The sequence below is a fragment of the Rissa tridactyla genome, chromosome 4, assembly GCF_028500815.1.
Source record: "Rissa tridactyla isolate bRisTri1 chromosome 4, bRisTri1.patW.cur.20221130, whole genome shotgun sequence".
NCBI classification, from domain to species: domain Eukaryota; kingdom Metazoa; phylum Chordata; class Aves; order Charadriiformes; family Laridae; genus Rissa; species Rissa tridactyla.
The window spans coordinates 61,044,512-61,058,993 of NC_071469.1; the positions used below are offsets into that span (position 1 = coordinate 61,044,512).

Sequence of the window (14,482 nt, forward strand, 5' to 3'; positions counted from 1 at the left end):
AAGTACATTGCGGTAATTGCAAGGGCCTGCACTTTGTACTTAAGGGCAGTCCAAATACTTACTCCAGAAAAAATTGTTTTGAATGTGACCTAGAAATACTGTAAACATAACTGTTCAAAATTGAAAACTGTTGAATTTTTCCCAACAGTTTCATTCAGTTTTTCTCTCTCCATTTCTGACAGGCCTAGATGCCTTTTGTGATTCTTATACTGTCTCCTGCATGACGGGCGTGCACCATCTTCAAGCTTTAACTTCTCTCTTCAGTACTGACTGCTGTGTTTTAGCAAACCCCTTAAGATTCTTGTCAGAGCTACACTTCCCTGTAAACTGGCCATTCCTTCAGTGCTGGTGTCTTTTTTTTGGTTTTTCTATTTCTGTACACGTGTAGCTTTGCCAGATATGTATCTAGTCATACAAAATGTTATTACAACCATTTGCTGTGTAATACATTAGTAAAAAAAAAAAGTAACAATGAACTTTATAAGTAGCTGTTCACTATGGAAAAAAGGTAGCTAAAAGTATCACACAAGGTATTATTGAAATGGCATGATGGTGATCTTTACAGGAGAAAAACAAAACCCGTAACAGTAAGGCATGTTCTCCAAGTGCTTTAAAATGTATTTAGAGACCTATTACGTGGTTAACATCAATATGGAACTCTGGATGTCTTCACTTATGATTATTCTAAAGTAGCATTGCTGTTTAGTCTTTGTGTGAGATTTTAGCAATTATGCTTTTCTCTACTAATCTTGGTGTTCAGTGATTTGTGTATTTGTCTTTCTAACTTCTAATAAACTCACTCCAACTCAGGTGTCTGTCTTTGTCTGCTTAGTAGTACTTTACTTTCTTCTTTTACAATTCTTCTTTCTTAATGACATAGGATTTCTATGAAGTAGGAAGTGGTCACTTCTAATCTTACTAAATTGTTGGGGCTTTTGGTTTGTTTTGGTTTTTGTTTTTTTTTTAAAAGAGCAAAATGTTGAAAAACAGAATTGTGGTCAGTTGGAAGCTTCTTTGATCAGCGTAGCAGTGTAAAACATGAATGCAATGTACGAAAAATCCATTTCATCATGTTTTACGTTTTCTTTGGTGAAAGTTAAAATGAAGCATGGGAATTTAACCATACAGGTTTCTGATCAGAAATATGTTTTGTTTAAGGATTTTAGGATTAAACAAACATGTTTGCAAGTATTGTAGATGTTTAGAAAAAATAAAATATTTTTTTTCTGAGACTGATGGAATACTTTTGCTTGGGGCTTGTACTCTGTTAACCACAGTGCGCTCATATGAGATGGTAACATGGTGATGGTGAATTGTTTGGCTTCTGTGGTGGGGTTTTATTAATTATTATGAACTGCGGCTTGAGCACTTTAGAAATCTTTCTTACAGTTTGGAAGGAACCCTTTTGTTTTGGTAAAGTTATAGCTATATGATATTCTGTGTTTAGGTCATTGTATCAAGTATATATTAATAGCAATTTAAAATAATTTTTTCATCAATGAAATGGTTTTGAGCCAGTTTTGGGGGAGGGCAACAAACTCTTGCACTTTCACATTTGTTTAATTTTTTTCAGGATGGCACTGGATCTTTAAAACGCAGTGGTTCCTTTAGCAAACTTCGTGCTTCCATTAGACGCAGCAGTGAGAAGCTGGTTAGAAAGCTGAAGGGAGGAAGTTCACGAGACAGTGAACCAAAGAATCCAGGGTAATTATCTATTCTTAGCTGTACTGGTGTGCCCTCGTTCTGTGCCCTCACTGTAGCCTAGTGCAGTACCTAGGGCAGTGTTTTTTCCCTTTTTACTGCTTTCGCCGCTTGAAGAATAGAAAAGCCTGATGGAATTATTGACAAATGTTAGTTACCTGCAAAATTCTCCTTTTCACACAACGGTGAAGAATAATAAATGTTACTGATTCTTACAATAAAAGCTTAAATACAGTAAACCCACAGCTAACATTCTTGATATAGTTTAATATTCTTGATATAGCTTTATATATTGCTGTGGGTATTAAGAGAATTACCGACTTGAGCCCTTCTCAGTTTCTATTTTTGGAAAACCCAGATTTCAGAGAGCAGAGGAAAATGTTGAAAAACTTGAACCTAGTTGTGCATTTCATTAACATTTTGGCCTCAGTGAAGCCAGTGGTAAAAATTCAAATTTTAATAAGTTTGACTTCTCCCTCTTTCCTCCTTACCATATGATTATGGATTTAGATGTATGTAATATTTCTAATAAATGCATACAAACATTAATCACTGATCGGCAGCTGCAGAGAAGTTGAAATGTTAAAATGTACTGCTCTTTTTCATAATAGCACTCATGGATGTGCTACCCAACATAATTGCTATCAGTTTTGTGGGGTATTTTCCCCTTGCTGTGGAAAACTGAAACACGTTTAGTTGACAGAAAGTTGTACGACAGTGTGAATTTGAACTTATGCTTTAAAACAGTTAAATTGGAGAACTTGGAGTAACTTCTGATGGAGCAATTGGATCTATGAGTAAATACAATAGATGGTGGTGATGATGGTAATAGCCGAGACACTGATCTGGAGGCAGGGTCTCGATGTGTTCTTGTAGGTGCTCCAGTGAAGTTTTGCCTTACTGTTTTTATGCGGCTATAAAAATTGTGTACAGCTGCAATACACATAAAATTCTCTTCCTTGCATGTCTGTTTCAAATTCAGCCTGATCAGATTTTTAGAATTGTTAATTAGAATTTCACTCTCAGCTGCCGGAGTCTTGATGTTCAAGGTACTAAATCAAACTCAAGGTCAAAAATCCCTTTGTGTTTATTGATAAATCGTTAAGAACTGCCTCTGAGATGACAGATTGAGAATAAACTGTGAGAAACATGTAATTAGAAGAAGGAAATATGTAAATGTAAAATGCTATAGGGAAAACAAGCAAGTGCAAGCCAAAATAGAGTAAAAGGGATTTCCGTCTTTGTCTTTAGTGTTAGCATCTTTCTACATTGGTTTTCTGTTTCTGTTCCGCTCTGTCTAGAGTTCATACATCATAGTTCAGGTATATTCTTGTATTAATAGATGCATATATTCATAGCTAATTTTGCATTTTCTCCTTTTTTTTGTGAGACATGGAAAGGTTTTCAGTTTCTTAAAAGCCGAGAGTTTTATTCCTCCTTCTCTGTACTAAATAGAGCTAACTTTTTCTGCAAGTAAAGTAACTCAGTGATTATAGGTATACAAAATTATGCTTATGTATAATTGAACACATTTGGCTTTGCAGTGTCCTGTAAGAACTCCTCTGCCTTTATATTGTCTGCACGTGGTAGTATTTGACTAAGGTAGAAATAATCAGCCCACATTAACATTAATTACATTCTGGGGTCTGTATCACGAGTTAAGATTGCCTCAAATAGAGACATTAATGTGAAACAAATTTGAAAACAAAGCAATATCTTTCTTGCTTCCCTTTTTTGACAAAATATTCTTGGTTTTTAGATGTCTCTGTAGTTCTTAAAGAATAATTTATTCTTAAAACTTGCAGTAAGTGTATTGCATTGACAGGCTTTTATGTAGATACGCACTTTGAATGTGTAAGACGAATATTACAATTTCTGTTCTTGTAAGATATGGACATTTTTTAATCCTAATTTATATTTGCATTTGTTATTAAAACCAGCTAAGATTCCTGGTATTAAACACTAGCTTTGTAGATCATGAAGCATAGCTGTACATACTGATACTCCAAGAAACTGTTTTGATTTCATTTTCTGAAGAAACTTTAGTAAATAGAGTTAATTATTTTTTTTCTGCTTTTGAGTTTAATGAAAGGGATACTTGGTTTTTGTTATGCAAACCTTTGGTTTCCAGTGCGTTTGGTAGCTGAATATTACCGTACTGACATAGCATACATATAAATCGCTTTTGCTATGAAGTCAGCTGCTCTAGGTAGAAGACTTCTGTGCCTCCCTCCTTACCAGTACAGCTCTGTGTTCCCTGCCTAGGTCTCTGTGAAGGCTTTATTTTGAAATTGATTTCCACCTGTTGCTTATACTGTGCTTCTGTAAATAGTAATTGTCGGGGCAGGTAGGATTCTGAATGAGAAATAATCAAATAGAAATACACTAATAGCACTGCATGAGAGACAGACTTAGTTTTCATGTTGTTGCTTGATACAGAGGGTTGAGAAGAATAAAGTGGAAAACTCATCAGGGAAATTGTTTCTTTGAAATAATGCAAAAGCCTTTTTGACAAAGAACAAGTCTCTTAAGAACTGTTCTTTGAAATACGCAATACCTGAAGCATGGTATCAGTTCGTTCTTTCTTTATCATATTTCAGAATTCAGTTCTGTAATAATTTAACTTTGCCTAATTAGTGTTAGGTTTGATTTTTTTCACTTTAAAAGTTTTGATCATACAGCAGAACAGTTAAGATTTGTAATTTAAAAGTAAAAAAGCCCACCTCTTTCATAATTGCTATTACTTATGCATCAGAAAAACAACCGCATGCTATTTGTGCAATCCTGTTTCTAACATGGAGGGAATTAAAAGTGCACTTGCTAGAATAAAGTTCTTAAGTACGCTGATTTCAAACAAAACAACCAAAAAATCAACCCACATACAAACAAGTATCTCATGTGTGATTAAAAATTCCTCTTTTTTTTTTTTTTTTTAATTGGCACTTCAACAAGAACCTAAAAATATGTGTGTAAATTTTTACTGGTGGATATTCTATTTCCCTGGAATGTTTTCCATAAACCTTTATGCTCTTTTGAAGAGTTTTATGTAATGTTTTGTTTGTGTTTTACAGATTAACTTACTTTGGCTTCCGTATATAACCTCTGTTGTACATGTTTCCTTGAATAAAGGAGAGGTGTATACCGTGCATGAGTCCTTGCTTTGTTGTTGCTAACACTCATGTCAAATATTTTAAATTGTATGCGTTCTAGATTTCGAAACGTTCCGATTTAATGCTAAGAAAACCCAGTAAGCCCGTGGCAGCTGTTGCCTGTGTTTGTTAGTGTTTTGGCTCTTTATTCTGCTAAGCCTTTGCTTTATGAAAGCATTTAAAACTCGTGCTTGACTTTGACTGTTAGTAGTCTTGCTTCAGTAGAAAGAAAAACTGGTTTAACATCTAATGTGATCTGTATGGATAAACCTTTCCATGTTCTTGGAAGGCATTGGAAACTTTGGATTGGCCAGTTGTCTGTAAAGCTGTAGGGAGCACTGCAGGATTAAGGCCTCATTGTCTTGTGAATAGTTCATTAAAGATGTATTCAAAGCCCTCATTTAGTAGTATTGAAATAGTTGAAGAGCAGGGAAAAAATCAAAGCAAACATAGTACATTTCGAGTAATGTACAGACACTTTGGGATAAAGGACACCAGACATTCCTGTTGTAGTCGCCATGATGATAGAAATCTTAAGGCTAATCTTGAATTTCATTCCCCACACTGTAAAATATTTTTTGTTAAATTTTGTATATGTTTGAGAAATGTAGGTAAATTATTAATCCTCATCTCAAACAGCAGTAGATATTACATTTAATGCAGTGGTATTTTGGCTGTCAGTAGCTCCTCTGTAGGTGATTGATTTTTTTTTTTTTTTCCTCATTTGTTGCTTTCAATACAATATTCAAAGGTGGTTGTTGTTACCAGTGCTCAGGGCGTTGTAAAGCCAAAAGCACAACCAGAGTTAATAGCAGCAACCATCTTGGTTTCCCTAACTTTGCAATGTTTAAAATAAAAGATTTTAAAATGTTTATTGAAATTTATTCTGAAGAGTTACCTAAATGAGGCAGAAAGTACTAAACTAATGGTTGTTGTAGCTTTTTCAAGTTAAATGCTGCCTACGTGACAAACTTACTCATGTTTCACATTTTTTTCCTAAACTGTCTGAATGTTTGATGTTTTTGTAAGAAGCTGCATAAAATGGAAACTGAGAATTAGTAATTAAAAATCAATGCTAAGTCAGTGTATTAATTTGATATGCTTTAAAAATTGAGATTTTATTTTGCGTTGAAATTAAATCAGTTGCCTGAAATGTTTAAGCTCTGAGGAGCTTGTAATTTTGGGGGGTTTATATGTAATTTGGAACCGAATATAAACATATTCTATGTAGTTATCTTAAAGGGTATCCCTCAGATCAGTTTTGGGGCATTGTTCAAACTCCCTTAACTGTGCATTGCTCGTTGTTATACTTGTGTTTGTAGAGCTGTTAGTTTTCAGCTATTCTGATTGGTTTATCCTTGCATGTTCACTGTCCTGGTTGCAGCATGAAGCGTGCCAGTTCTCTGAATGTTCTTAACATGGGTGGCAAGGCTACTGAAGATCATTTTCAAGTAAGAAGCCCTACAATACTCTTACAAAAATAGATATCATCTAGTAGGGTTTGGGACAAAAAGAGTATCATAAATAATAAAACAACAAACCCCTAGTGTTTGGTAAGATCCTTCTTCAGTAAGGTGTTTAAAGTATATGCTTAAGGCATCGTTCTGTAACACTTCTGTGAATTATGCTTAATTTTAAGCAAGTGCTTAAGTCCAGCCAGTAAAGAGCATTGGCTTTTACGATCTCATGCAGTCTCTGGCATTGGACCTTCTGACTGTTACAGTGGATATGAAACTTGTAGATTCTTACGTTCTTATAAACACTAATTAAAAACAAACAAACAAGAACTTTTAAAGCCCAGTTACTAAGTACTTTTTACTTCAGCCCCTTTATTGCAAAGGGCTCAGTCACCTTAATTGTTGTACATCATTCCCTTAAATGCGACTTCAGTTGTTTCTGAGGTTGTACAGGAGCAGTCTTTAAAAGGTTGTCTCATCCGTGTTATGCTTCTGCTAATATAAAACCTTATTTTGCGTAACTGTATATGGTGTGCCCGATCACTGCTTTCCGTTTCCTGTTTTTACCTAATAAGTCACTGTTTCTTATATTGTCAAGTAAGCTAGCAATGTTCTGCATTCTAAACACTGTTGTGCATTTTACTAACACAGTAACTGCAACTAATTTTAGGAAGGTAAAATTGCTTCTGTACTAACAAAACTCCACGTGAGGATCTTGGTCACTATTTGTCCTGCCATAGTAAGAAAGCCCAAACTGTATGGCTCTCATCTCACTGTTGAGTGGCATAAAGGTGTCTTAACTGTATTATCTCTAATGAACACACTGCAGAGTTTTCTGTGGTGTGAAATGTATGCAAAATTTTGCTTACGGTGAACTTCAGCAAAAAAAAAAAAAAAAACAAACAACACAGGGTAAAGCATAATTCCTTGCAGCAACAGCACCCAGGCAAACGTCATGCCCTGGGCGCCTCTAAACTGGATCCTTAGTATATAATTGATGTGACTTGCAGAAGAGTAATTTGGTGTTTGTGCGTACACTGCCATATTAAAATTAGTTCTCACTTCTTGTGAGCTTTTCTAGTTCTCCCACTACAGACACTCTTGGCAGTTCCCATAGGTGGGCTCTTGCATTTCTGCTGAGATTTGGGTGAGGATTGTAAAGGCTGCATACAGACATCAGTAGATCTTTTCAGTTTTGCGAGTTGAAAGTTGGGGAAAAAGGTGTTTATTTGAATACAGAAGAGTGTCTCCCTGTCCAGCATGAACAAGGCTGGTTCTCCATAGTTCCTTGTATTTGTTTGTTCCTGTTTGTTACAACTAGTAATGTTGTTTATTTGCTTGAACTGTCTGGACATCTGCTTAATTTATTTGTTTGTTTGTTCTCCCCTTCACACAGGAACGAAATAATTGTCTGACAGACTCAAGAGCTCTGAGTGTCAGTCATACTGATTTGGCGCATTGAGATTCTTGGACAGAAGCTAGCTAATATTCCTTGGTGAATAAAGAAGCACTGAGACCTTCAAAGCTTTGGTTCCTCATCATTATGTGTAGGAACACCTAGTTTAGATTTTATTGGGGTTTTTTTCCAATAGACTGCTGGTTTTACTTTTCTAAATAGGAACGATTTTAAACACAGCATTAGTGGGTATTTTCTTCTAAAGGAAAACTATATAGATATATATTGCTCATTGCACTGCTCCCATTCATGCTACTTACGTTGATTTCTTTAATAGATCTGAATATTACAGCAGCCAAAAAAGTGTAAAAATACAAACATATTTAAAGCATACCAAAATGCAAAGATGTTTGAAAATGCTGGCAAAATTAAACGTGTAGCAGTAAATATATACAGTGCTGGAATGAGAAAAGGATAAATTCATGTGCATTACTGTATAAATTCAAATTGAGCATACTGTATCGGTGGGGCTTTCCTTTGCACCACGGATTATTGTCATGTTAGAAACCTTAGCTGGCAAAACAGCACTTGGACACGGCCTACTTAACCACTAGATCGAGCTATTAAATGTTACAGACGAGATGGTTGGGGTTACGTTACATAACGATAGCGTGAGTAGCGGTACCCGTGGCCATAACTTTGATACTTGTTGATAGAAGTCTTAGGGCACAATAATGGATGGAGATAGGATGGTTCACATTGATCAGGAGGAATGGAAAATGTTTTGACCGTTACCTTGTATGGTCGACGAATACTGAAGTTTTGGACTGCAGCTGTCCCAGAGCAGCAGCTGTTGTTGCTCTTAGGGAAACATCAAGCCTCAGGTTGACTTTCTTGCTTGTCCACTGGAGTTCACAATCCCATTCTCTGTTTGCTGAAAGTGCTCCAGCCTTTCCTGACGCTGATCCCAAATCCTGCCTTTCTCCGGCATAGCTGCTGACAGCAGAAGCAGGCAACTGCGCGCTGGGCTGTTCTGCTGCAGAGGAGCTGCTGTGCAAAGGACCACTCGCATCTGAAGGGCCCCAGCGGAAGCACTTGATGGCCATAAGTGGCAAGCAACGTGTTTGCCCACACGTCCCTGTTAAATCTACTTACGGTTAATACGTATGCTGTCTGTATACAGGACTGCTGCTGGAACTAAGTATGTATGTTTTAAGTATTTTATAGACACTAGTATTTTCCTTTTGCTTTTCTGTAAAGCTTGTAATTTTGTTCATGTTTTGTAAAAATTCATGTGAAGTTGGATAAGAAAGTAAAAAAAAACAACGTGTGTATACAAATGTATCTGTGGTCATAGTTGTGAGCTGAAAATGCCGAACGAAATTAACTTTGGGAAAAGCTGGAATATTCATTCAAGGTTAGCACCGACTGAAGGAGGTAAAACATAGGGATGTAAGCAAGTTTTAGTATTGGAACAGGCTGTGAAGAGTCATTAGAATTAGTACTTGGTAGAAGTATTTGACTGGCTTTGCATCTGGTTTTAGGTTGTGCTACAATACCTGATGCGAGAAGCTGTGTGTGTAATGCACTTGACTATGTTTACCAGGAGGTACCGTGTTAGCATCTCTTTAAAGGAAGCTGCGTATGGTGTACCTGCTGTAAGGACGGTTTAGAAACGGTGGGATACAATGCTGCTAATATGTAGGAGTTCTAGCACACAGTAAGTAGTGCAATTCATTAATGAACTCGAGCAAGAACAAGTTGTTGCTCAGTTGTCTTAACAATATGTACTTATATAATGTAGACTCTTGAGTTTTAATCTTTTTATTAAGAGCTTTTTATATAAAAATATACATAATATATATACTTTTTTTTTTTCCCTAAAGCAAAATGTGCTGTGTGCACCCATTGGTGAATTCGGTTCTCTGCACAAAGCCAGCCTGAGCTCGCTTTGCACAAAGAACTGCACATCAGGTTGCTGAGCTGGGTGGGTACTGATGTCCAGACGGGGGGAGGACGGCAGGAGAGCCCTGCCACAGCCGGTGTGTCACCAAACAGCCTGCGATGGTGTCAGCCATCCCTCTGGCCGTGCCCGTGAGAAACTCCTGCTGCAAACACCCCTCACAGTCAACCTGTTTCACGCCAGCACGATGCCACTGCTGCAGGAGTGGCTCAATGGGCCGGGTGACACACGGCTCTGCAGGGCTCAGTGTTTCACTCGGAGGCCGTTATAGAAGTCTGACTTCCAAAAACCACCCACAAAACTATTTAGACACAGAACTGATTTTGGTAATAAGGAATTATTTAACAGAAATTGAAGTATGTGTTTTCTACATTCATCTTTCAACTTTGAAGGAAAATTACTTTTGCTGCCTCTTAAAAAAAAAAAAAACAAACCTTCTGTAAATAGCAATAAAATATTTAACCATGTCAAATCACAGTGTACATTAAGTTTTAAAATGCAAGATCATGGTATGGTGATCGCGAGGGAACTTTCTCGTTTAGGATTGTACTGTTGGTGGCGTTACTAGTACTGTGCTTTTACATGTTTTAAGCCTTTATATAGTATTTTAAAGCATGCTGGAAGACTAAATCGTTGAGCTGCTTATTAAACAATTCTTACATTTAAAAGGTTAATTATTTTTTTTTTCAGAGAAGAAACAAACTTCACGACTCCTCTAATCCATAAATGATAGACAGGTCCTTACGGTTATGAGCCAATGAGCTGTTTGCAGTTTACGGTCAGGCTTCTTATTGCATCATGAATTAATTACTGTCAGGACACGGTTTGTATACATTTAAATTTCAGGTGTCCTTCTCAGTTGGCTCTTATGAAAGGTTTTCTTTCTGAATTTCCTCTGTTTCGGTTGTAGCTAACAGTCTGCATAAAGTATAAAACCAAAATACCCAAGTGTATAATTCTTGGATATCTTCAGCACTGAACTAAATCAACAGCTCTGATGGAACAGAAAACTAGAAGAGACCTTCAGAATTGCCAGACATCTTGTTAGGAAAACCGCAGCCTCGGTAGTGCTATTTGGGTTTTAATTTAGCATGTTTGTCCTTGCCCAGAACTGTAAGGTTGAACTTCTTTAACAACCTAATAAGGGCTCCAGATTAGGCCAGTTCCTCTGGACTCTCCTACAAACAGTGGCTACTTCTGGGGTACAGAGCCAGCACGGGTCGCACATAGGATGAATCGTAGGTTGAATTGTTACTGAAAGATCCCTGTTGCCCTTCTGTCTTCTCTGGTTTTGCACTAGTCTTTAGGAATATTGGCAATATTTGTTCTTGAGTTTAGATCTTCTTATTGTAAAACGCAACTGTTTCATAATTTGCTCCTCTTTTAGAGGAATAACTGATCTATTGCTGTGATGTTTGTGCTTGCAGTACTGCAGCGATGGAAACAATGCAAAAACAATTGGACACATTATCTACAGTTGTACCTTTTCTTAAAACAAACAACACATCCCATGCCCTCCTGAATGGTAGTAAATTAAAATGGTTTTAAACTTGAGAAGTATTTGTGCTTAAATTGTACCATTTGAATCCAGTAATTTTGAAAATGGTGTGGTTCTGTTGTAAATATATAGTAAAAGGGGCGTGCAGTGCTTCGTTCAAAGTGTGTTTACAATACTTGATGAGTTCAAGTTACTTTAGATTTTATTATGCAGGTCATGTATTTTGTCTGAAAGCTGCTAAGAGAATTGCATTTTTTGGTAATGTTAGCCTGTACTGAGAGAATAAATGTTAAAAGACGTGATGCTGTGAAGTTTACAATTTCCTTGTAGCAACTTTACATTGTCACAGACTTATAGAAGTATTGGTATAAACATTGGTTTGTTGGGTTTTTTTCCAGTACTTTAGCATTGAGGGGAATCTTGAACATCTACATTTGATTATTCCCTCCCAAACCATTGGCAGTAGTCTCAGTACGCTGAATAGTCAAGGGCAGTAGTTTAAAAAGAAAAAAAAAAAAAAGCCCAGAAGAACAAAGCAAGCAGCAAAACAGAGTGCCACCTTCTGACAGAGGTCAAAAGATCCGCGCTGTTGTGAAGATGCTTATGTTCATTGTGAAGTTGCAAAACTGTTCTTTAGTTACAGCTGCTTTTAAATAGGAAGTATTTGGAGAACTGTGGTTGGAAGTTCATTTAATGCTCCAGCTCCGTCAGAAGCAGCATCCAGCTGCTCTGACGGTTGTGCTGGCACATGCAGTTGAGAGAGACACTAAAAATTGCATACAGCATGGAACGAGCATAGTGAAGTCATTTTTCAAAGCAGGTCAGTCCTTAGGCTCCCTATATTTATACTCGAGTCCCAGTTCAAGCATGGGAAGTTATTGCGTCTTCAGTTTTAAATTATGTAGTAGAAGCATGAGACAGTAGCAGTGGTAGGTTACAGTATAATGAAGTCAGACGAGTTCCATGCAGTCAGAAATGGTATCTTCTGTTTTCTAGGGCCTGGTTTAAAAAAAAAAACAAAACCAACCAAAACCCAACAACAGCAAAACCAGAAAACTATTTGTAATGTCAATGTATCCTTTTTGAGGAGAACTTCCCCCCCCTTGCCCTGCCCTCATATGTGGATTTCATGTTTGATTTTTAAAAAAAAAAAAATAAATCTTTGAGGATTGGCTTTAAAATGCTGTGTTTTGATCTCCGTGTGTAGTTCCTGCTTGTCACAGCTATGGATGAAATCCTGCTCAGAGGTCACCTGTTTGTCTTACCCCATAAAACTTTGTTGAAAATAAACTTCCACAAATGTTACTTGTAGCAAATAGCAGTAAGTCACTGTGATTTTATCAAGAAACTCGTAATGAGATTGTTTAGAGTGTTTTACTACATGTTTTGTTCACAGATCATTTGTGTAAATTCCTTATCTTTACCAAGCACAAATTAATTTGGTTCTGCTTTTCCAAAGCAATGTTTCCAGAACCCCCTGTGAGCTTTCTGCTGAAAAAGGCCTCTTCAAATACATCACAGATCTGGAGATTAATCTGAAACTGTTTAAAAGTTTCGTAAGTGTCATTTAACCTTTTTTTTGCGAAGCGTAGAAAAATATTTAACTGTGGTCTTACTGGATAAAGATGATATACTTAATACATTCTAGAATGTAAATCTTTGTAAAATTTACTTCAACGTTTTCCTGTATAGAAACAAATCTCAGCTGTCAAATCCAAAGATGAATAAAACTGTATAAAGGGAAGGTTCTTCAATTGCATTTATTGAAACTTAAGCATGTTTCAACACTTCTGACACAAGGCTTCAAAAAGGGCAGGTGCTTTGCTCAGTCTTCGTGAGGGTTTGCACCCCCAAGGCTCTACTACCGTCAGATGAACAACGTTCCAGATTTCTGCCTGTGGCTGTAAGTAACTAAAGAAGGGGTGGAAACGGCAGATAAGGATTCAGCTGCTGCGAGTGGCTGACTGTTGACTGTAGGCTGGGGGGGATCAGTTGCACTGTAGAGGTTGAGCGTTTGTGTGTGAGGATGCACTAGGAAAGGGCCCGTAACATACCCTGCCTCAGGTTTTAGCCTCCGGCTGGGGAGGTAAGTAACAACCAACATGGGCAGTGACACTCAGGTAAGATGTTATTTGAATTTGCTGGTAAAGTGCTTTTCGTCAAGTAAACTAGAACTCTTTAACGTCTGTCTCAGTCCTGCAAGCAGTCAGGTTGCAAAAAAGCTATCAAAATAACTACAAGACACAGCCTTGAGATGTGTACCTGCGTGTTCTGAACGCAGCTCACAGTGAGGCAACCTCCTGGGACCGGAGCCTGGGCTTTAATGAGAATTGTAAATGAATGTCAGGGTAGGGATTGACCGAGTCCCATTAATCGGCTACATCCATCTGTGGCTTTTTTATTTTTAAATCAAATCAGTACAGTAGGATGAGCAATAGATTGGCTAAAGTTCCTGTCCCAGATACACAGGCCAGCAATGGAAGAGAATAACTTGAGTGTTGCCTGTCCTGCAGTTGTTTATCTTAATTAAAATTGTAAAGGAGGAGGCATGGACCTTAAGGATTTGAAGACTGAGGTAGCCGTGCCCCTGAGCTACAGCAAGCTCCCTTTTTCCTTAGAGTACACAAAGACTTCTAAGCTTCATCCTTGCGTTTTATTAAAAAAAAAAAAGGTCATTTTCAAATACAGAGAAATAAAGACATTTTAGAAAAGACTTAGAGGCAATTTGTTACGCTATTTGCACAAGGTCCCCTTAGATGACTGAATGGATCTCGGAAGGCACTGAAACCAACTCATCCTCCTTTCTGCTTGCGTAGAGTTCCCCTCCTTCAGCTCCAAGGCCTGACTGGGCCTGTTCTCAAGAACTTCCCTACGGCAGTCACGCGGTCCCTGTCTTCCTGGGTCTCTTTTCCTTGCATCATGCTCAGTTGTCCTCAGAGAATTCTGCCAGAGAGCTCCAGCTGACCCAGCGCAGAGCTAGACAAAGCTGTGCCTTTCTGCTACCCACCTGCGTGCTTCCACGAGAGAGGGTGGCTGCTGTGTCCTTAGAGAGTGTTAGCAGGGGCGAGGGGAAAGGCAGAGAAGGCTCTTTCACTAATACAGTGAACCCAAAGAACATGGAAGGTGTCTGGACTTGCCTCTTACCACTGATCGTCGTTCCTCTCAACTTGTATTTAGGGAAGAGATTTTATTGTTTAGACTACGGAGAACAAATGCTCTCGTTTGCCAGAAGAAAGAATTGAGCAATGTAACTATGCAGAAAAACATAAGACTTCTTGTTTGGGCAACCTGAGGAAGAGGCGAAAAAGGGGGAAATCT

General features: G+C 37.7%; 1 protein-coding gene across 8 annotated transcripts in view; it reads left to right on the top strand.

Moving 5' to 3' along the window:
* LOC128909555 (kinesin light chain 1) overlaps positions 1-12,186 on the top strand; it is a 74,682-nt gene extending 62,496 nt beyond the window's left edge. For 5 of the 8 annotated variants that reach the window (XM_054201368.1, XM_054201369.1, XM_054201373.1 and 2 more), the window contains 3 exons: positions 1,574-1,704; positions 6,235-6,301; positions 7,704-12,186. In XM_054201368.1, coding sequence (XP_054057343.1) covers positions 1,574-1,704; positions 6,235-6,301; positions 7,704-7,769 — 264 coding nt within the window. In that variant the 3' untranslated portion in view covers positions 7,770-12,186. The other 3 variants (XM_054201370.1, XM_054201371.1, XM_054201372.1) reach the window with 2 other exon arrangements.
* The last annotated feature ends 2,296 nt before the right edge of the window (positions 12,187-14,482 follow it).